The 23,150-nt window shown below is 45.7% G+C and overlaps 1 protein-coding gene across 2 annotated transcripts; it reads left to right on the top strand.

Annotated features, from left to right (window-relative positions):
* Nucleotides 1-6: 6 nt before the first annotated feature.
* ASXL1 (additional sex combs like 1, transcriptional regulator) lies at nucleotides 7-22,552 on the top strand. Of its 2 annotated transcripts, none has more exons than XM_019509968.1 (13): nucleotides 7-77; nucleotides 4,510-4,592; nucleotides 5,544-5,546; nucleotides 7,521-7,629; nucleotides 11,692-11,812; nucleotides 11,888-11,985; nucleotides 12,471-12,564; nucleotides 12,883-13,035; nucleotides 14,059-14,222; nucleotides 14,332-14,428; nucleotides 15,679-15,784; nucleotides 16,226-16,844; nucleotides 17,599-22,552. In XM_019509968.1, exons 1-13 carry the CDS (start codon nucleotides 18-20, stop codon nucleotides 20,500-20,502), a joined length of 4,611 nt encoding a protein of 1,536 aa, XP_019365513.1. In that variant the 5' UTR covers nucleotides 7-17; the 3' UTR covers nucleotides 20,503-22,552. The 2 variants fall into 2 exon arrangements, with proteins under 2 accessions (XP_019365513.1, XP_019365512.1); XM_019509967.1 differs by having other exon boundaries at nucleotides 12,444-12,564.
* Nucleotides 22,553-23,150: the final 598 nt, after the last annotated feature.

Below are 23,150 nucleotides of genomic sequence, written 5' to 3'. Positions count from 1 at the left end.
CGCCGCCGCAGAGGAAGATGAAGGAGATGAAGCAGCGTAGGAAGAAGGAGCGCACGTGGGCCGAGGCCGCCCGCCTGGTGAGGGGGCCCCGCGGCGGGGCGGGGAGGGAGGCCTGTCCTGCCCTTAGGGGCTGCACGGGGCAGGGCCGGGGCCGGGGCCTGAGAACCGCTCCTGTCGGGAGCGTCCTGAGCTCATACAGGGGCGACCTGCCTCGTCCCGTGTGGAAAGCGGGCCCTTATCACGGATTAGTTGCACGCAGACCGTGTGTGGGTAGCAGTGACATCTCTTATTAAACCCCCCGAATATATTCAAGCATATTTGTCTATCCCGAGTGCAGCCACACATGAAAACATCACTCCCTCCGGCTGGCTCACGGTCTCGCCGTCAGGATTGTAATGTCTGTTTTTTGGTAACTAGTCCTGAAACTTATGTTTCTCAGTCTGGGGGGGATCAATCCATCCATCTATTTAAGGTGTCAGTGTGCAGAGTCGATATTTGCTCTGACAGCGCTGGTGGGACGGTGCTTTCTTTGGTAAAAAACTATGGTCGTTTCTCAAGTCCGGGTGTGCAATTTAAAGAAAAAACTTTAATTTGACCATAAAACGATCGGGGTTTGCATTTAAAAAAAAGGGAGGTGGGAACGCACATTGGAGACCAGGTTCCTTCCCCGAACTGTATTAATGCAGCTGGGTTAATCTTGTCACCTGCCCCGGCTGAGCTGGCACGGGCACGGGTATGCTGTTCTAGTGCAAGTGGCACGCACGGCTTTTTTTTGCACGCCCTGTAGTGCTCACGGTTTCTGCCCTCTCCTTTTAACGCTGGTGGGAAGAGGAGCCCCTTCTTCTCCAGTAAACCCTGTGGAGCTGTAGGACGGTGGTCCTACTGTCTTCAAGCAAGTACTGGTGGAACAAGGTCGGTTTCCTTCTTGAAGTTGTCATTAGCTCTTGGTCATGAATACGCTTGCCCTGTTTAGGACTGTGAAATCCTAGGGAATATAAACTTTCATTTCTGCCCTTTTGTAGTCTTTTCTCCGATGCCTGATGAAGGGCGTTTGTGCCCAAAACCTTGCAATTAAAGATACTTTTATTTTTGTTGCAAAATTCTTGTTGGTCGAATAAAAGGTATCATCTCTACTACAAGTCCTGACTGACATTGTCTCTGGACCACTACGGCTACCACTTGGATACCTTGCCATATTTAGTGTGTTGTATACAGACCAATATAGAGAAGACGTACATTGCTTTTTTTTTTTTGTCTTTGGCATGGATGTATATTAGGGTATATAAATATTAAACGGGCGGTGTATGATTGCTTTAGGTCAGATTGGTTTTAGTGTCCAATATGTTGAATGAATTTTAGAAGTTATTCTTAAATACTGCTTCTGAAGGGAACTTGCTTGGTCAACAAAATGCTCCCAGGACTGATCAAGAAAGGAAAGGAAATCTAACCTTCTGGTAGCTCTTGGGGAGGATCATTATTTTTGAGCCAGTATAACTTCTGCTCATCTCTAGCTCTTCAATCTAAAGTAGCATTTGGGGAACAGTAATGCCAGGTCCATGCAGTGAAGTGCTTTGCCCTGCACATCCCTGTTGGAATACTCATTTTATGGATGATGTGCTTCCACAGGCTCTTGGGTGACTCTGCTGGCGAGTGACCCAGAGGTGGAGAGTAAAGGCTAAATTTTCTTGCAAAATGCTTCTTCCACCCAACGTACTGAGTTCTAATGGAGACCTGCTTGGTATTTGTGGGCTGCCTCAAAGCTACTGCGTAAATAGGGCAGCGAGCTATTTCATGGCCCAGCTCCATTACTGGTTCAGGCTCACTGGCATGTGGTCCATCAGTGAACCTTTGCACACCTGTAGTTTCTGTTGCATCCCTCTTGGTTAGAGCTTCATCCCTCTGTATGCTGTGTGCCTGAGGTCTCTAAGTCCCAGCAGCATCTTTGTTCTATTTCTGGTTTGTCATTGGCTCAACCTCATCACAGATTATCCATTTAGGGAAACCAAGTCTTGCCTAGCTGAGTTCCCAGGTTGCAAACTCCCTTTCTAATTGATTGGAAATCTATTAAAAATGGATCTTTGTTCAAGACCAGGCTGTTCATATGCTACCTATCAAAATGCTTTTAATATGACTCTTTAGTAGCTAGCATTACATTTTGTATTCTTTTAGGTTGCTCGCCTGGATGGAAAGCAAAAGTGGTTTTTTGGTGCTGCGTATTGTAGAGCTAATGTTTTGCACATTCTGTAAAAACAGTATTTTAACACTTAGTTAATGATGTAGAACCACAGGGAGTGTTCAGGACAGATCCTGAGGCTAGCAAGGGGGTAATTGGAGGAGTACCATAAACATTCACAATTCTGGTACTAAGGAGCTGGCAGGAACTGGAAATATTGCAAAAATTGCTTTTTGCTTCTTGGGGAAGAAATATCCTTCTTTGTTCCTGAGTTATTCCTGCTTAGACTTGGTTCGTGATATAGCCATGGTCTGTCGTAGCCAGAGGAAGAATTCCTCCAGCATTAGCAGGATCCATGAGAGTAGGAGAGCATCCGGCGGTCTTCAGCTCCTGCATTAAACAGTGAGCGGTACACCTGATACAGCTGGGAACTATGAATTGTCCTCCTGAATAGGAGTGCTCATTTCTGGAGGTAATTCATTCGTGCCTGGTTGTGGGCTGTGCCTTGTTTGATTGCCTTTGAGTTCTGTGTCCTGGAGGGGGGGTTTCCAGAAGTGTTGCAAGCAGTAGATGTTTTCTGTATTTCTTACAACGTGCATGTTCCATTTCACACTTGGCTTTTGAATGGTCCATGTCCCACATCAGATGCCCTTTCCTTCTGCGTGAAGAAGGGTGACAGTTTCTGCAGACAGCACCAAAGGTGTACACCCCTTTAGGTCTTATTAGTGTGGACGAATGTTACAGAGCTGTGCTGGCTGAGAATTAAAATAGTTTACTTTCTTTTAATCTAGTTTATTTTCCTGGATTTTTTTTCTTTAGACTCCAGTGGAGTTTTCATTGTATTTAATTGTAGTTTCACCATTCCCAACTTCCAGTCCCCTGCCAAGCTGACAGTACCACACTTGGTATATTTTCTTTTCCAAATGTGTTCCTGTCACACAGTGGATGTGATTTGGTTTTGCTTTTCAGTGAGAAGCGTAGGCAGACTTTTAACTGCAGTATGACAGTAAAGCTGTGTCATTCAGGTTGGGCTTTTTCTTTCTTGACAGAGGCTGGGAGGTAGTGGTAACAATAGAGGTGGTGACCTGGGCCACTTTCTTGCAGACAGTTCTGTTCATACAGCTTCTCATATTGAAGGGAGAGCACAGCCATTGCTCCCAACAGGATGCTGCAGTGACTCAATTCTAGATGTTGCTGACAGAAAAGAGGGCCATTTGTTTTCTCTACTCATTGCTTGTACTAGATCAATTGAAAGACAGGATCATGTTGCCAACTTGTATATCGAACTGCGACTACTGGCATCTGGATTTCATGTCACTGTGATCATTACGCTGGGGAATTTTGTGTATGATTATTAAACCAGTGTCCCAGAAAGAATAGCCATTGCTGCTGCTTTAGGGTAGTTCAGGGCATGTATTGCATTTTACATGGGAATTGTTATACTGGATCAGACCAGTGGTCTGTCTAGTTTGGGATCCTGTCACTAACGGTGGGTAGTATCAGCTGCTTCCAAGGGAGGGGCAAGAAATCCTATGGAGTAGATGGTTATGGGTAATATGAAATGAAGGGGACTTCTTCCTAAGTCCTAGTAAGTAGAGGCTAGCTTCACCTCTGAAATAAAGGCTTACATCCCTTCTGTATCTGTACATGTTTCCTATTACTGTGCATACCTAGTTATCTCTCTAAAATGTCCACTCCTTTATTTTTATTTTTTTTAAATCCAGCTAAGCTGTTGGCTTCAATGATGTGCTGAAGCAGCGAGTTCCACAGGTTAACCCAGCATTGTGCTGGAGAAAGCAGTTTGTTGACTTTCACTTGAACTGACTCTCCCTCCACCCTGTTTCATAATACAAGAAAAAAAGAAGCTCTTTCTTAAGACCCTTTTTTTTGTTTGCTTGTTATTGTATGCCCTTTTCCATATCTCCTCTGATTCACTTTCTAAGGTAGTCTCAGCCTTTTCAGTGTTTCTATGTGTACTTTTTTCCTGTATCTAATTGTTCCTGTTCCCTTTCTCTGAACCCTCTGCCTTACTTCAATATCCTGTTTGAGATGGCCAGTATAAATGAATACGGTATGCTTCCCACTTTGCACAATAGCACTTTGATTAGTTAGGGACCTTCTGAGGAAGCAAGGCAAGACGTTTGCAGCTGTTTGAAATGTGCACGGAACATCCATGTTGTCTGCTCCTGGGGCGGCCCACATTTGGTAGCAGGTATCCTTACGGAGATGGTAAATTCTGGGAGGTCCATACTTGTATTTTAATCCCAGTTAAGGAAGCAGCTCTGTGAATGTGAACAGAAATTGTATGTTGAGTCCCGGGTTTTTTCTCTCTTCAGGTGCTGGAAAATTACTCTGATGCTCCTATGACCCCGAAACAGATTCTGCAGGTCATAGAGGCTGAGGGACTAAAGGAAATGAGGTTAGTATTGATCTTCTTGTCTAAAACAAAGTGTGTGGTATGGGGGAGGGTGGATAGAAGGGGCTGGATTTCTTAGTGCAGCTCTTCCTCCTTTCTCTAACCTGTCTTTTTTTTCCTTTTCTCTCCCTCTGTAGTCTGATTGTCTAGGGTGAGAATGTATTAGGTCATTTTCTTTGACAGTTTTGGAGGATTTTCAAGTTCATTGGAACAAAAGCACTGACCCTCTGTGCCTTTTAGTGGAGTTGCGGGGATTTTGTAAAATACAGTAAATGCCGACTGCAGATCTGTCTCTCACATCAATACTTGTCCTTCGCATGTTCCTTTTATAAATAAATAACTAGCTACTAATACTGGGTCCGTGCTTTTACAATGAGTCAAAAAACTTTGTCTCCATAAAGCTTCCACTTCAGAGGATGTACCATGCCTTTTCCGGGGTCACAGAAGGCACCTTCCTTATATAAGCAACATATTGAGCTCCCTTCATTTTCCAGCACTTGGTATATTAGTACTGCTGTACTTTTTGTGGCCCCTGTAGACTGGGAGTACAGAAAAGAGGTGCACCTTATTGCATCTTTGACCTGGAGAAAAACCTGAACCTGACCCAAAAAAATCATAGGGATGGAAGACCAAGTGTCATCTGGGATTAGTCTCCTGGAATTCTTGGTTTTGTTATAAAGCAGAAGGGAGATGCACAATATTTGGCAGGCCAGAGGAAGGAGATGTTTGCTGCCTCTGATGCTGCAAACTCCTTTACTTGTGCAATGAGTTGGAAGTCACCAGGATTGATTACTGATAGTAGCTCAGCCTGTCTTTGGATGTTGAGTATTGATTGACTTCCGTGGGATATGAATACTCTGTGCTCCTCTAATTGTATCTTTTCCCTCCCTCGGTTCCACGGACTGTTTTCCACCATGTTGTATGCATCACTGTTGAACCTCTGCATAACTATAGAAGGTAAATGAATTCCTTTGGGATTTGGTCATTCAAAATTTTTATTTGTTTCTGCTTCTCTTTCCCTCTGAAATTAGGAACCAGTCATGATGGTTTGAGTAGTGAACAAGGTTGTAATTCAAACAGAGGTGTAATATGTAGGAGTTACTGTTGTTTGAAAAGGGACTGTGCCAGCTTGCAGTGCGGTGCCTTCTTGGTAGCAGAGCCACTGAAGCACCCACTCATTTAGGTTTCTTATAGATTTCGTAGACATTAGGGCTGGAAGGGACCTTGGAAGATCATTGAGTCCAGCCCCCAAAGAGGAGGTTGTTGGTGGGACTGGACATGGGCAACAATGTCAGAGCAGAATGTGGAATAAAAATGGAGTAAGATTGAAAAGCTTCATGGTTTTGCCCTGTTTGGATTAGTTATTCACCTATTTCCTTCCTTTGTTCAGCCCTCTTCCCTATGTGGGGTCTGTCGGCATTAAATTGTCCCTCGTGAATGGCGGTCACAGGCTGTCTTCTCTTAGTGCAGATTTTTCTTGCTTGTTTGCTTTGGGCACCTTTTTCATGACAGGCAGGTAAAAGCAGGCTTTGCCAAGTGTTAGCATTTAAATCTTGGGTTAAATTAATTTGTTTAGGGATTGGTGATTTTTCTCCAAGGGATTTCTGCTTCCATTTGTCCCATCATTGGTTTTATGCTACAAAGAGCAACTGCTTTCTCTCTTTATCATGTAAGTGAAAGGACAAGTATTTGCTGCAGATTCAATGATTAAAATATGGAGTGACCACTACAAGCAGAGATCTTGTCTAGCTAATTGTCAGGGTTTGGGGGACTTCCCAGAGAAATCCTAAATCTTGAAAGAAATAGCACAGTGACTCAAAGGACCCTCTTCCAGATGAGTCAGTCCTGATTCTAACAGACACTTGGCTGTATTCTTCAAGAAGTGCAACACTGGTTGTTAGTGGCTTATGCTTGAGCTGGGGCTTTTGGGGCGAGCCTCATAGCTAAATTTTAGAACCTGCAAATGTTTTGAGTTCTCTCATTCTCAGCTGCAGCTTCAGCTGGGGAAGTTACACTTTTTCCCCTCTTTGAATTTCTGTTCTGTTGCCTGGTAACTTATTTACCACATTCGTTTTGGTGCCACGGGAGAAATTGTGTAATAGAGGAGGAATCGGAACTTCTTCGTGGTATATAAAAGCAACCCATGGTAACTTTGCTTGCTTTCCAGGCTAACAAAGAAATGCCTGAAAACAAACACAGTCAAAATGAAACCAGAAGCCGACTAAGGCTGGTTTTCAGTTTGACAAGCTGAGATAAAATTATTTGACATTTTGGACTGAAACGTTTGGTCTGATACCAGTTTTAGTTTCACTTTGAATAACGGTGAATTCTGCTTTGCTGTTAACGTCTCCTCTAAGTACCATGTACCCATATGACTGTGGAAAACATGACATGGTGATGTGTGGCACAAACGTGTCATCAGTAGTGGCGTAGGACGGTTGCTTTACTTAGAAGTGACAAACAACCCCTGAGTCCTGTAGGCCACCTAGAATAATGGCATTAAAGCCCTCAGCTACACCACCTGGGCATGTATTCTTCTGGTGAGACGTATAGTACAGGAGACTGTTTTGGAAGTGTTTGGAAAAATGTTGTACCTCTGCTTACAAAGCCAGGTTTCCTTAGCAACATTGGGCCAGAAGAACTGTAGAAAGAAGAAGCATCTTGTGTTAGAAACTTCTTAATATGACCTAGGGTGACTTGAACATTGACATAACAAGCTGTTTCCCTTGTTTGCTGTGATATGCCAAGACTATGCAGTTCAGAAAGTAAAACAATAATTGGTTTTGACTGGCTAAAATACATTTCCATAAAGTTTATAACCATCCTCTCTACCTGCTGCTGCTGGTTTAAAGGGGAATAAACCAGTGGATGGCATAGTGCATTCTCTAAACTGGGGTTTAAATCATTAATCCTTTTTCTCTCTGTTTGCAGTGGTACTTCCCCCCTGGCCTGCCTCAACGCCATGCTACATTCCAATTCAAGGGGGGGTGATGGACTCTTTTATAAGCTGCCTGGACGTATCAGCCTTTTCACGCTCAAGGTAAACTGTGAACTCCTCTCTTCCTATCTGGGGACCAGTCACATATCTAACTTGAAGAGGTTGATGTTATAAAGTATATCAGCTTGACATATCAGATACAGTAACTTCTTGTGAAATAGTCTCTGGGATTGGGAATTTCTGTCTGCATAAGAGACGGTCATGATAAATTGCAGTTTTTTTAACTCTTAAATTACACAAGCAAGGCAAACTTCTCTTTTACCACTACTCAGAATGCCAGTCTTTTAGTTAATGCAGTTATGGGATGATAGTGCCTTGTCAACATGGTAAGACCTCTGTGATTCCCTTCCAGTTGTTGAAAAAAGGTACAGTCCGATTGCAAATAACATCTGTCTGAAAGTATCTAACGTACAATTACTTGAAGAAGTTAGTGTGAATTTTCTCATTTGTTTACCATTACACAGTTTCCCTGCCACAGTATTTACAGTTGTGATCCTTCTTTTCCCCGAAGCGCCTAACAGTTCTACCTGAAATCACTTACCAGTCAGTTTGAGCTGACAGGCCCTTTCATTTTAAATGTAGAGGACATGCCTAAGTTCCTCCATTTTTAGTGCTGTATTCTCTACTGTTAAGGACAGGCGAATAAATGACTGACATCTCAGATGTTCTTCTCTCCCCCATCTTTTGTCTCTTCCTTCAAAGATGCATTATGCTAATTGCCATTTTATGTCTGAGAATAGATCGAGTTCCAAAGTGTTTTTATTTGTCACACATGTAATCAATTCAAATGAATGCTTGAAGCGTGGCAGCTCAGTAGCTGCCTGCTCTGACACTGCTAGCTCTTTATCTCTAGAAGTGAAAAAAAATCAGTGGCTAAATACTGTCATGCAGCTTTTCATTCTAAGGATGAATCACTTTTTTTTCTGAATGTTAGAAGGAATAACAAAAGTTACACATGGACAGATCCAACCAAACAGTTGTTTGTTTTACATATTTCAGGTGTACTTGAATTACTCTGCTGAAAAGTATTCATGGAGCATGCTGGTGGTTCAGTTCTTGTATCTGAAAAGTCTGTATGGGGTTAACTTAATTAAAAACTATAGTGCTGGCTTCTCCACTAGCAGACCAAATCTATTTTAAAAATCCCTCTCTTTATAAAGGGGAATAAAAGGCAAAGGAGGGAAAAAATGAGAACTGCTAAGTCTTCATTGCTGCCTTTTGTGTTGGCAATGGGGCACACAATAAGAATGAAAACAGGGTGCGTGCTACCAAGATGGCAGTGGGCCACAGTTAGAAGGAAGGGCACTAATGACACCAGATACCAGATACTGAAATTGTCTGCTAGCCAGATAGGGAAGAGCAGCTATTCCTTCCCCTGCTCCCACCAGACACACTTGCATGTATGTGCACGTACACATGCACACACACAGATGTTCTGCTTCATGTCTCCCTTCTCATCAGTGCAGAGGCAGAAAAGGATCTTGGAGTCCTCATTGATGCTAAGATGAACATGAGCCGGCAGTGTGGGGATGCAGTCAGGAAGGCCAACTGCACCTTGTCATGCATCCACAGATGCATCTCAAGCAGGTCCAGGGAGGTGATCCTCCCCCTCTATGCAGCACTGGTCAGGCCACAACTAGAGTACTGCGTCAAGTTCTTGGTGCCACGCTTCAAGAGGGATGTGGACAACATGGAGAGGGTCCAGAGGAGGGCCACTCTCCTGGTCAGGGGGCAGCAGGGCAGACCCTACAAGGAGAGGCTATGGGACCTGAACCTGTTCAGCCTCCACAAGAGAAGGCTGAGGGGGGATCTAGTAGCCTGTTACAAGCTAGTCAGAGGGGATCAGCAGGCATTGGGGGAGTCCCTGTTCCCCCAAGCACTGCCAGGAGTGACCAGGAATAGTGGTCACAAGCTGGCAGAGGGGAAATTCAGATTAGACACCAGGAGGCGCGACTTCGCTGTCAGGGCGACTAGGATCTGGAACCAACTTCCAAGAGAAGTGGTGCTGGATCCTACCCTGGGGGTCTTTAAGGCAAGGCTAGACAATCACCAGTACCCTTTCCTGCCATGGCAGGGGTTCGGACTTCATGATCTGCTCAGGTCCCTTCGACTCTACTAACTATGAAACTGTGTATTTAGCACTGGGAGACACGTACTAGAATTTATGAAATACCAGATACAAAAAGCTAGTTCAGTGGATGGGCTTCCTTCATAGCAGGTCAAACATGCTTTCATTCAGCCTGGAATTGTATCTCCAGCATATTTGCAGGCACAGTTTGTGCTGTTGGCCTGTTAAAAATTGCAAGAGGACATGTGGGGTTGTCTACAGCAGTGGTGACCAGCCTTTTTTTTGGCAGGTGTGCCACAAGTGAAGCCCCTCTCTCCCTGAGTGCCACTCTGATCCTCTCCCCTCCCTCAAGAGGCATACCCTGAGACAGCAAGAGGGCTCAAGCCTCTGGCCACAAGTGAAGTGGAGCAGCAGCAGGATACTACTGTGAAGCGAGGTGTCAGTGCCAAGAGTAAGGTTAACCCTTCTCTGGCCCTGCAAACACTGCAATTTTATATGGCAGGCAAGGATCCCAAACCCTTAGTCAGCAACTGCAGGGCCAGAAAAGTCTTAACCTTGCTCTTGCTGTGCATGGAGTCTTTGGTAAGGGAGTCTCAGGGCCTGGGGGCTCCATGTCCCTTATCAGCTGCACTAGATTTATTATTTTATGGCCACAGCCATAACAGGTGTCCTTACCCTGTGGTGGCCTCAATTGAGGCACCTAAAGATAACTTAGGTGCACAGTGACAGCTTCAAGGCCCACACTTTTTGTGGGACAGGACAAGCAGGGCCCAGGGATAGAGCATATGGAGGACCTCCTGTGGTGGCACCTTCAGACCTCATGATATGGATGGGGGTGGGAGGAATTTATACTTTTTGGGCACCTGCATGCCAGAGGCTGCACCTGCATGCCAGAAGAGGCCCTAGAACAGCCTACTCCCCATTAGCTGGGCATCCCTTTCAGTAGAGATGAGGTCTGGGGCAATGAGTTTGCCCCATGCACCTTGCCAAGGTCTTGGGGTCCAGGTGATTCCATGGAGTAATGGGATGAAGTGTCCCAGAGGGCTGGCTCTGGGCAGTGCCACCCCAGAGCATCCTGGTCTCACGAATCTTTGTGGGGCAGTGACCTTAGAGCCCTGGGTCCGCATGTAACTCCAGGGGCACCTGGGACAGAGGGCTCAGTGTGAGGCAGCACCAGGGCATGTGAGGCTGTATGACGGGTGCCCTGCTATGCTTCTGGGGGCACCCAGTACAGAGGGCTAGGTGAAGAACAGTGACGGGGCCAGTCTTGCTTGGAGCTTGCTTCACGTATGCAAGTCCTGGCCTTGGGTTGTTAGGCTGTGCTGGGCCACGGTGGAGGCACAGCTAACAAGCTTTGTGCACTGGGTAAAGCACCACTGTGCCCTGTGGCTGGGGGATGCCAAGCAGGGAGGGAAGAAGGGTGGTCAGTCTTACCTTCCTTGGTGAAATGAAGGCATTGTCATGCATGCAGCCCCTCTGGTAGACCCAGTTGTCACGGATGGGCTGAACAGGTCAGTGGGGGCAGCATGGTCTGCACCATGTCCTTACTACTCCTGGCAAGGGACCTGCTCCCATACATGTGCACCAGACCTGGAAAATGTAGCATGAAAGGTGACTTAAGTGACCTTTCTATGTTTGGCCAGGGGGCATGCTCAGGCATAGAACCATAGAGAAGTAGGCTTGGAAGGACCTCTACAAGCTATGTAGTCTAACCTCCTTCCTGAAGTGGGATCATCCCTGTTCTCACTAGCAGCCAGCGCATAACATAGGCATGCTCATATTTATCCAACTGAGTTATTCAAGCTAGTTCTTGCCTAGAGATTTTTCTGTGTTTTTAATTGTGTCCGTTAATCAGCAGAGGTGGCAGGAGCGTGTGCATGTTCATCCTAATGAGCAAATGTTGTACAACTTGGTTCCATTTTATTCAAGAGCCTCTGTCTAAGCAGTGATAACTGTAGCTATTAGAGTGGATGTTCCTGTTGGTCTCAACTTAATGTTCTGGCGGAAGTCACCTGGGTTCTGCTTGGCCCCTCTAGAAGGACGCCTTGCAGTGGTCTCGGAACCTGTCTGTGCAAGAGGGAGAGGAGCTGGAGGATGCAGCGGATGCAGAAAGCTGCGAGTCCAATGAAGCCAGCACTGTGAGTGGTGATAATGATGGTAAGTGTCTAACAATGTTAACGTTATGCTGCAAGTGTCAACTTCAAGGGCTAATCACATACTCTCTTGTTTCAGTGTCTCTTGATGAAACCTCCTCCAATGCCTCCTGCTCTGCTGAATCTCAGAGCAAGGGTCTCTCCACTGCCAGGGAGAGCTACAGAGCAGCTTCACAGGTAGGGGGGACAAGCATGCCACTTCAACTCCAGGTTTGAAGCTTGGGAAGTATTGGGTGGGCAGAGCTCATGGCTGGCTCAAGCACAGTGTACAGCTTGTGTAGATGCATCTTTTTTTTTTTTTTTTTGGTTCTGGCAGCTTTTGGGGTACTATGTGGAGATTGGGTGTAGGTCTGAGAAGAATTGGATGTGCATTAGTGCCCCCTCCTTAACAGGTGACAGTTCAGGGAGCGAGTGTGAATGGGGAATCTACAGCTTAGAAAAAAGATTGTACCACTTTTAATACTAAGCTAGTGGGTACAAAGAGGCTGCAGTCTTGCTGCTATCAGTAACCTGAGTAAATGCCTAACACGCAGCTCATAGGCTGGAAGCCTGTTTGTGGCCAGGTGGTGGTTCATGAATGAATTCAACTAGGAAAAGGTACAGTTTCTAAGATAATCTGTGTGCGCCCTACACAGCTTGTCTTGTCTTTCTCTGGAACACAGACAAGCAAGCAAAAGAAAAAGACTGGTGTGATGTTGCCCCGAGTTGTCCTGACTCCACTGAAAGTAAATGGAGCACACATGGAGTCTGCCTCAGGTGAGTGCTTGATCCATCTGGACTGTTTTTAGCATGGCGTAGCTCTTTGTCTGCTGGTCCTTACAGCTAGCTCTCCATATAAATTCTTCCAGAACCAGCATGGGGCAAAGATGTCTTTTAATATTTGCTAAGCTTGCAGATAATTCTAATGAATTTGCACACTGCTGTCTTATGGGTTAAAATATGTACTTAATATTTGAGCAGCCAGTTGTGCCTAGCTAGCAGTGGATCTGTTGTAAGCAGATTGCTATCGTATGCCAGAATCGCTCCCCAGGTGGGGCTGCTTCGTGCATCTCTGACAGATGGTTTTGCCATTAGGGTTTACAGGAAGGCATGTGGATGGAGAGAGCAGCAGCACTTCCAGCAGTAGCAGCAGCTCCTTGGCTTTGTGCGGTGCCACTGTGCGGAGTCGAACAGAAATTAACAGGGACCCTCCCCAGCTCCTGAGAGGTATTCGGAAGCCGACGGCTGGTAGGTGCTTCAGTATATAGTCCAGGATACAGTCCTGGGGGTGGGAAAAAAAAAAACAAATCAAGTTCAGCCATGTCCAAGTCGGTCCATTTTGAAGGGAGAACTTCTGGACTTTTAATCTAAACATCTTTGCCAAGCCAGAAGGTCCTCAACATCACATAATTCTTTCCCCACAGTCAACGAGGCAAGGACTTTCTAGATGCTGTTGACTCTGAAATGCAGCATTAAGGGCCATTTGTTTGCACACTGGCATAATTGCAAGGAAATGCTTAACATACCTTTCTGAAAAACCTGTTAAGAAAAGTCCTGAGCAAAGGATAAAGCCTTTATCAGCCATATTGTGGATATGCCACCATGCTGCACGCTTTAATCCATGTGAAAATTTCTTAAGGCACGTCTGAGTCAATGACATGTGATGCCTCCCAAAATAGTGCAGATTCCTCATGCCTATAAATGATCTCACCAGGTGAGCTAAAGAGCTGTCCCCTTGGAAACCCACTAGCCCCACCCCTTGAATGCCTCACAGACATACAGTAATGGAGAAGCATTGCTTTTCTTGTGCCACGGGTCTCCCGGGGTGTGGCTGGTGGGGTCACTGGCCTCCCGTATCAAAGTGGCCTGACTTTTGGACATCTACAGATGGTGGTTCCAAAACAGAAGAGAGGTATTCTTAATGTTTGCAATGATTCAGGGCTAAGCTTACTCCTGCTTCCTGGTGGAAAGTACTTTGCAAAGCACCTGATTCATGGTTGTTTTGGAAAAAGGTTCTTGAGAAGCCCACTGGTCTCAAAATACTAGCCCTCTCTTCTGTATTAAGCAGTCCGTCTGTTTATGTAATAAACATTTCTAAACGCTAAGTATTTTAAGGAATCCTCTCCTTGTGTCAGAGTGCCACATCCTTTTTCTCCTGTAGAGAAGCAGGTTACAGCAGCATTTGGCTATGTGGGTTGGGTACCCATGTTTATAAAATGTTTTCTATAAATATATTTTTAAAATTTTTCTTTGGTTGTCTGAAAACTACAGGGCAAATGAAGCGAAACAGGGGTGAGGATATCGACTTTGAGACACCTGGGTCTATTCTTGTCAACACCAACCTCCGTGCTCTGATAAACTCCCGAACCTTCAATGTGCTCCCGGCACACTTCCAGCAGCAGCTTCTCTGCCTCCTGCCAGAGGTTGACAGACAGGTACAGGCACATGACTGTTGCTGCATGTACTGGTGCTCCTTACTGTATTGTTTCTGTTCTTGAAGAGCTACAATGTGTCTTCTGGCTGCTTACACTCTGTTTTCTTTAGGTTGGGGCAGATGGGCTGATGCGTCTCAGTGGCAGTGCCCTAAACAACGAGTTCTTTACGCATGCTGCTCAGAGTTGGAGGGAGCGCCTGGCTGATGGTGGGTAGATTTGATCTCTCAATGACGGGAAGGATGCCTGCAGGATATGCCTCTCACTTCTCCTACCTGTTCAGTTGGAGCTTGGTTCTCCACCAGCTTTACAATCTGGTTGCCTACATTGCACCCTCCCCCACCACACCTCCTTTTTTCAAAAGGATTTAAGCACCTAAGGAGAGGGTAACTTAGGGGTCTTTAGAGCAAAATGCTGCAGAAATATAAAATGCTACTAGACTTGTAACTCTCCTCTAATGCTGCCCCTACTGGGTGGAATGTAGTTTTCACACCTGTTCAAGGGGTTGTGATGGTGTTGCCCTCTCGTGGCTGCAGTGCGTGAAGGATACAGACTCAAAGATACCGTGACCCCAGGTTGCCACAGAATAAGGTTTCAGGAACTGTGTCCTTGTGTAACCATTAGGAAAGGATGTGTAGCGCCACAAAATCTCTGGGCCTGCTTCCCACTCTGGTTGCAGATCCTGGCTCTGCTCTGCATATCTATTTTGTGCTGATCACTGTAGTATCTGAGTGTTTAATCTTTTCTCCCCACCCCCCTCTCTCAGAATTACTGTAAATACAAATCCCTCTGCACAAAAGGAAGTTGCTGTAATGCCCCGACCCAGTACCCTACATACTCTATAGACAAACTGGCCCTCTTTAGCTAGCTCCTCTGGGTTCTGTAAGATGGACTTATAATTGTGTGGTAACTTCTGGTAAACTTGAAACTGGAAACTCGTGTTGAAGTAAATAGAAACATGAATAATGCATACGGGTGTCAAAATAAAAAACAGCATAGGCATTTAGCGTTGCTCCTATGAATCGGTGTCCAGATTCACACCCTAACGTGATGAGTGGGAATGTCACACCTCTGAGCTGTTGCTTAAGCCTCTGGGCGGTCTTGGGGGAAGAGATATTCCATTCTGACTCTTTTTTTGCATCCTGAGGACTTCAGACAACCGAGGTCTAGGAGCACTTTTTTTTTTTTTAAAGCAAATGTAAGGTTCCAGATTTTCACATGGGAAGATTCTGTGACCCTTGAATCAAGACAGCTTCCTTTGTTTTTTTTTTAATGTTGTCACATGAGGATATTTCATACAATGTAATTAACCTCTAGGGATGAAGTCCTGGCCCTACTGATGTTATGGGAATTTTGCTGTTACATGGGGCCAGGATTTCACCCTGGGAGTGAGTGCTCTTGATCTCAGTTGGGTAGATATTTGGGGTAATTAAATCTACACTTGCTGGTTCCTGTGCAGGGGAATTCACACACGAGATGCAAGTTCGAATACGGCAGGAAATGGAGAAGGAGAAGAGAGTGGAACAGTGGAAAGAAAAGTTCTTTGAGGACTACTATGGGCAGAAGTAAGTAATACCACCTCACCTGCCTCACTCTGATTTGGTCAAGTGGAGGGGGATGTCTTGGAGAAACAGCAACATATGCTCCTTTAGGATTGTTAATTATGGGGTGAATCATTCCAGGATCCTTGGGTCTGCTTCAGGATTAGGTGAAAGCGGCTGGTCCCAGCAGAGTTCCAGCACCCATCAACGTTTTTGTCCCCTGGACTAGTGATGTTGCAGATTTAGTTTTATGCCACAACTCTTGACTCTCATAATGACCACGTAAGAGGTCTTTGTCTGTTGGTTTTACCTAGGGCTTGATGAGTGTCTACTTTGCGTTCCATAAAGAGCCAAATACAGCTCTGTTAGTGCATGCTGTGATTGATAAACTACAGTTCTCCAGTGGGGTGGAATCTGACCTAATGAGGTTTGTTCTGGCTTTTTAACCAGTTCTCCTCTTTGCAGGTTGGGTTTGACTCGAGAAGAATCTCAGCAGCAGAATTCGGTGCAAGGTGCTGAGAACAGGACTGGATTGTCTGTCCAGGGAGAAGCCTCAAGGCCACTGCGTGGTCCTTCTACACGGCAGCGAGATGGACACTTCAAGAAACGTTCTCGGACAGATCTGCGATGCAGAGCAAGAAGAAGCCTGTATAAAATACGTGAGCCTGAGCAAACTGAGACTACCAAAGAGATGGCATCTGTGGCACCAGATTCGTCCTTCCATAGAGAGATGAAAGCTGATGTGGACTTGAAAGAAGATCTGATGGGCTCTTCCTCAGCATCGTTGAAGCCGGAGAGTTCAGGATTGCTGGTTTCTCCAGAGGCATCCAGACTGCACGGCAAACTGGAAGATCTGTCACTGGCAGCTGCATCTGTAAACAGAATTCCCAGTTTGCCACAGGAGAACTCAGCTCGAGAGTCAAAGGACCAGAAGAGGAAATGCTTTGAGGAGGCTGCCTCTGCCTCCTTCCCCGAAAAGAAGCCCCGGCTTGACAATCGTCAGTCCTTTCGTAACACAATTGAAAGTGTTCACCCAGAAAAGCCACAGCCTACTAAAGAGGAGCCCAAAGTCCCACCCATCCGGGTAGGAGAGGGAATTATAATTGCTTATTACTGTAGGGATATCTTGCCAGGTAGCATCAAAGTAACACTAAATATATCAAGTGTCGTCTTGAGAGGGATGAAAGAGTCGTTCATTGATTGAGCTGGCTAAAATCTAACTACTGCATTCTTTTGGTTTGTTTAGACAGTGGTGCAGAGTGAAAAATCATTCCAAGGTGTCCTGCAAAAGAATGCACAATAGCCTTGATTTATTACACAGGTTGCTTGTAGGTCTGTGAGCATAGGAATGCTTTTTCCTGGTGCTCGCTGAAGTAGTGTAGTAAAGATTTTCAAATCCTGTCATCATAACCTCCCTGTCTGTGGGGTGTGAAGGAGAGGATTCTGGCTTCCCTGAAACTCCGGCTGTGCCCTTGGATAGGGGGACCCCATTCTACTGAGTCCAGAGTGATTACACCTGATAGAAATCAAAACTGACTCTTCTCTATAAAGTGCAGACTCTGGTGGTGCTTATCCCATCAGTTTAGTATTTGTCTGCAGGACAACAAGGATGATGTCACCATAAAGTAAATCTTAAAATGTGGCATGGCACAGTCTGAACAGAGACGAAGGGCAGCTGCAAAATCCCTCTGCAGAAACTTTAGCCAAATGCACTGAATTTCTCTAATGCTCATTTTTGTAAATCAGTTTAGAACACAATGCCTTTTGCCTTCTAAGAACCATCCACTGTTGGATTAAAATACCGACTGACCCTTTTTTTCCCTGTGGTTTTCTTTCAGATTCAACTTTCACGTATCAAACCACCCTGGGTGGTTAAAGGTCAGCCAGCTTACCAGATATGCCCCAGGATCATCCCCAACACGGAGCCCTCCAGTCGGGGCAGGACAGGTGCCAGAACACTCGCAGACATTAAAGCCCGTGCTTTGCAAGCCCGAGCCCAGCGAGAGGCTGCTACAGCCATTGGAGGTGGGGGTGGGCCAGGAGGAGGAGGGGGGAGCAGCACAGATAAAGGAGGAGGAGACTCCAGTAGCCATACAGAGCACAGGAAATCAAAGAGAACTCATGGAAAGTGTTCGTCAAATCTACAACGAACACAATTACTGCCGCCTCCCCCTCTAGAAGAGGCTAATTCTGAGGTAGCTGTGCAGGTGGCTAACACACATCCCTCTAGACCTGCAAAACTGGATGCCTGCGCTCCTAACGGTGAGGGAGGCTGTCTTCTCGAACGTGCTGCAGATGCTGTCTCAGGGGGAGCTCAGCTTACTGCTGGTTCAGCTAAACTCCCGCGCAGCAGTCCTTTGACTGGGTCATCCTTTGACACTGCGACTTCTGAGGAGCAGGAAGACAACTCTGAGCCACTCCTACAGGACATAAGGGCTGAAAGCCTGTGCAATCAGCAGGAATGCATGGTTCCTCGTGAGAACAGCCTCTCTTGTTCTCAGGCACAGGGGTCTGTAGTGAGTTTAGTAGGAGAGAGCAGTATTGTTTCAGGGCGTAAAGATGGTAGTGCTCCTACAGAGTTGAACTGTAATCCTGTTGGCAAGGAAACTTTGCCTGTGCAATCTTTTCTTACTCCAGAATCATCACCAGAAGGTAAAGAACAACAAGAGCCAGACAGTGAAGCTAGATTTAATGGCTCTGACTCATCTACAGGAGATGGTGCCATTAATTGTGAGAACTCAAAAATGAATGCAGTTGGAATGGAGAACATGGGCCCAGGGTTAAGCGTTTTCACACACCTACCAGCAGAGAGATTGAATGAAAGTGAAATACAGAACGGAGGAGAGCAGCGCAGGGGGTCTCTGGTGAAACCCTTTTCACATGATGGTCTACCATCTCAGGATGGAATAGATATCTCTGAAGGACTTCCTCAGCTGTGGGAGAAGCTGCCTGGAGCAGACATGAAAAATGCCTGTCAGCAAATGAGGGAGATTCAGGAGCTGAAGACAAATGGAGATGACGAAACCCAAAGCATACACAGTGAAACCACAGAAACTGCTTCAGATTTTGAAGCTGACCTAACAGATGAGAATGCAGAGATGGAGATGTGCTTCAAGAACATCAACCAGGAGGAAGCTACAGGAAAAGACTCCTCCAAGCAGAGCCAGGCTGGGAGATTCAACAGGATTGGATCTGAATCCACTATGAAAAGTGACAGTCTTTCATATGTGGTGGATTTGCCTTCAGTAACAGTGGTGAGTAACTCGTCTCAGCCTCAGAGGTGGGTGCCACATACACCTCTAACCCAAACACCTGAGATCCAGAAAAAGCTGCCCACTCCCACCAGGCCCATGTCCTCTGTTGAAGCCAACAACCCTCTGGTTATGCAGCTGCTCAAGGGGAATCTTTCTTTGGAGAAAGTTCTCCCAGTATCACATGCCAGCATCCAAATAGAAATTACAGAACCACATCTGGACAGGTCCTCGGAAAACCATTCCTTGCAAATGGAGAGGAGTAGCAGTAGCTACTTTGACCAAGATTCTTCACAAGATGTGGAAATAAGTACAGGTGCCCTAAGTAGAAGTGGTGATTTCTACTCTCAGAGATCTCTGGGAGATCCCCAGAAAAAGCAAGGCAACTCTGGGACAGCATTGCCCAGAACAGAAGCTATAGAGACCCCGTCTGACATTCCAGAAACGCATCCCAAAGTTGGTCTAAACTTAAACTCTCAAGACCACCTGGGAAGCCTTGTGCGTGGCTCACAGAAGCCTGAAGAGTTGGGCCGCAGAGAAAGAAAAGCCTCCTCTTGTAGCTTTGAAAATCAGAAAGAGTTGCCTCAGGTCCATAGTGTCCCACAGCACAATCCATTAACAAATGTCGTCACAAACAAAAGTCCGGAAAAGCTAAATCCACCTGCAGCACTTAGATTTTTATCTCCAAATGTAACCTCTCTCAGTCCAAATCAGAATGGTGGAACCTCTGTCAATAAACATTATGTTGGTGTCCAAGGCAAAAAGCTTTTTGGTTCTGGCTTCCCCTGCAACAGCCCTGCTAGGCTACATCATCCTAGAGCTTTGGAGCATGTTCCAGCCCTGGGAACTTTGTCTCCCAGCAAGCAGATGCCACCGAATAAGAGCTGTGCCCCTGGAGCAGGAGTACCAACTGCTAGGGAGGAATGGCCTTCGAAACAACCAGCCAGTACCCTGGGAGGAATAAAAAATGAGAACGTCCTGGCCTGTGGGGACCCAGCCAAGAGTAACATGGAGAACAGGAAGGATGCTGCCCCAAATCCTGTGGAACTGATGGAGCATTTGCAAAGCGTTCCCCTGGTCATGGACTTGCCGTTTTTCAAGTTACCAAGAGAGCCAGGAAAAGGACTCAATCAGCCTTTGGAGCCTTCTTCCATCCCCTCTCAGCTTAATATCAAACAGGCATTTTATGGGAAGCTTTCTAAGTTTCAGCTTAATTCCACCAGCTTTAATTTTTCATCCAATGCTCCAGCTTTTCCCAGGGGCCTCGCTGGAAGCATGATGCAGCTAACCCACAAAGCGAACTTTGCTGCAAATCATAATGCGTCTCTCTCTGTGCAGATGTTTGCTGATAGCAGCAGTGTGGAAGAAATATCGCTCAAGTGTTCCTGCAGCCTTAAAGCCATGATTATGTGTAAAGGATGCGGGGCATTTTGTCATGATGACTGTATAGGACCCTCTAAGCTTTGTGTATTGTGCCTTGTGGTGAGATAATAAATTATGGCCATGGGAAAAATTGTATATTTAGTGTGTGTATTTTGATAATGACTGATCCTCAAACCTGTATACAGATATGAATCTGTTTATAATAGAGACAATATTACACTCTTAAGTTTTGGTGAGAAAGTTGATTTGCCTTCCCACTCAAATCGACGATGCAAAACCTTTTCTTGCTCACAGTTACACTCCGGTCTGCTTAATGCCATCATGGAAATGTTGATTGTGCTCTGGTACATGTACTGAGGCTAATCCCTGACTGAGAGGCAGCCTGCTGGGCGAATCTATGGACCTCTTAGAGGAGACTGTTATATCCAAAGGAACTGAAGCAGGGTGTGTTTCCATTTTAAGGGCTGAGCTAGGTTAGGCCCTGTTCTGCCTTAGCAGAGCAGAATCCAGTCTTCCACTCTCCCCTTCTGCCATCTCCACTCCCTGTGTGTGGAAAAAGTACTACTGTACAATCAATGTAGACGTGAAGCTTCTCTGCAGATGGTGGTTCTGCATGCTCCTTTGAATGCTACAGCAGAACAAAGTGACCAGGAAAACGCTGCAGGTGGCTAACGAGTCCCGTATGGGTGACCACATGTTGGACGGAGCCATGTGTAGGGAATGCAGGAAGCCAAACATGCTAGCTGCCAGCCTCGGTGTCTTCTGGACTGAAGGAAGATGCCTGGCTTCCCGAACTGTTGGACCAGTTGACGTGGCCGCTTCTCCTAGCAAATACTGCTACAAACTAGTATAAAAGGTCAAGGGTTCCTGAGAATTCATTTGTGTGGCCAGTAATCTCTCTGTATTAAAGCCCTACAATAAGGATTTTACCATGACAGCATCTGACCACTCGCAAGTGTCTAGCTGTGCATCTGTGTGTGATGGTCATCTAACATTCAAAGCAGTGTTTCCCTTTTTTCTTTTTTATACTTTTAACTTTTCATTCTTGGATGTATAAAGTGGATTATTTGGCTCCTGTAAGTGTATACTCTCTGCATTTGTTTGATCATGTAATTATATGTTGTACACAGTACTGGCCAATTCTGTAAATGGATGTAATGTACAAAGAACATAATGGGGTTTTCTGGGGGTTTCTTTTTCTTTTTTTTCTTTTTTTGGATTTCTTTTCTGTTTTTTTAATTTCTTTTTGTTCCTTTTTTTTTTGGGCTCTTCAGCAGTATTGCATTAAAGTGGTGTTAGTTATTAATCTGCATCTGTAGTCAGAGCCACTGTATTCTGTCTTGCCTGATGTGAGGCTGAACGTGCAAAGGTGTGTGTCTCGATTCCAGCTGCCTCCCTCTGCCCCACTGGCGGCTGTGCACACATGGACTGCAATGCAATCTCCAGGACGACCTGCCATGATTTGCTGAGCTTGGTTGTATCTTGCTTCTCTTTCTCTCAAACTCTCTCTCTCTCTCTTTTTCTCTCTCTCTCTCTCTCTCTCCTCTCTTTGGCAGTAACAATTCACTGCTATCGCCATGAACAGTGTTAAAGCTGCAGTGCAAAGAGGTGAAAGCTCTTTCGCATCCGTGATTGATGCGAGCAAGAGAAACCTGACCCTTCCTCCTTTGAGCAGTTGCCTCTCAGGACTGGGTTGCCCCAAGTGCAAACCTACCATTTTATTTAAACAGCTAGTGAGGATTGTGATGCTTTCTCCCACCCCTTTTCTACCTCCTACCTACCTCTTGACCGTGCGCCTTTTTTAATTGTAGACTTCCCTGTTCTGAGATCCATAGGGAGTGTGAAATCTGTGGGCTGCAGTCAGCTTTGTTGTCTCTGAAATGGTTTACCCTTCACCAATCTGGCAGCTTTATATTGTAAAATGAGAGACAGCCAGGTGCTGGGGTGAATTGAAATGCAGTATTAGAGAAGTCTGAGGGGATGGTATGAAAACCTGCTTACCAAAGATAGGAAGCAGAGCTGGGCAGTCTGGCTCTGTGCCCTTTGGGGCCACTGTAGCGTACAGATTGAAGCTGGTCTGGTCTGCAGAGCTCTCCAGAGGGCCCTGCTCTTGTATGTCCCTTGTGGTATTGGAAAAATAAACACTGTAAAACCTGCATTTGTGGTTTCAATCCTCTTCTTCTGCAACTCTCCTGGTGCTGCAGACTCACGGATCTGCCAGGTTCAATGTCGTTTTGCCATAGCCAGGATGAGAGAAACTTTTATTTTTTGACAAGGTCAGTTCGGTTCGCCTTTGGCAGCACTCCCTAGTTCTTCAGCCAACCTGAACAAAGGGGGGGCTGTCATTGCTGCATAGAAACGACCGATTGAAGTTCAGACAGCAGCAGATGAGTGAAGACGGTGCCCCTCCTGCAGATCCTTCCTCAGGTGAAGCCAAGTCTGGAAGATGCAAACCAAGCAGTTTGGAGTATTGGATTTCTTGCTGGAGCAAAGTTCACCGCTGTCTCTGCCCTTCCATGATGGCAGGGGTTTCTGACAGTTGCTTTATTGGGGCTAATTCACTGTATGCCATAGCACATAGGGAGGTCTCTTGTTTATTAGATTAATACTTGGCCTCTGCTATTATATGGCTTTTTCTTTTAATGTCTGATTGTTGGATTAATAGGTATTAATGCTAATTTCAAAGCAGTGCAATGGGTTGATGCCAGTTAAAGGACTTCAGAAACTACTAGTAAGCTTAGACTGTCAGTATGCTT

This window comes from Gavialis gangeticus, unplaced genomic scaffold, assembly GCF_001723915.1.
Source record: "Gavialis gangeticus isolate Ggan-Ray unplaced genomic scaffold, GavGan_comp1, whole genome shotgun sequence".
Classification (NCBI taxonomy): domain Eukaryota; kingdom Metazoa; phylum Chordata; order Crocodylia; family Gavialidae; genus Gavialis; species Gavialis gangeticus.
Note: the sequence above shows the minus strand (reverse complement) of the source record. Positions and strands in the feature narration are given on the sequence as shown.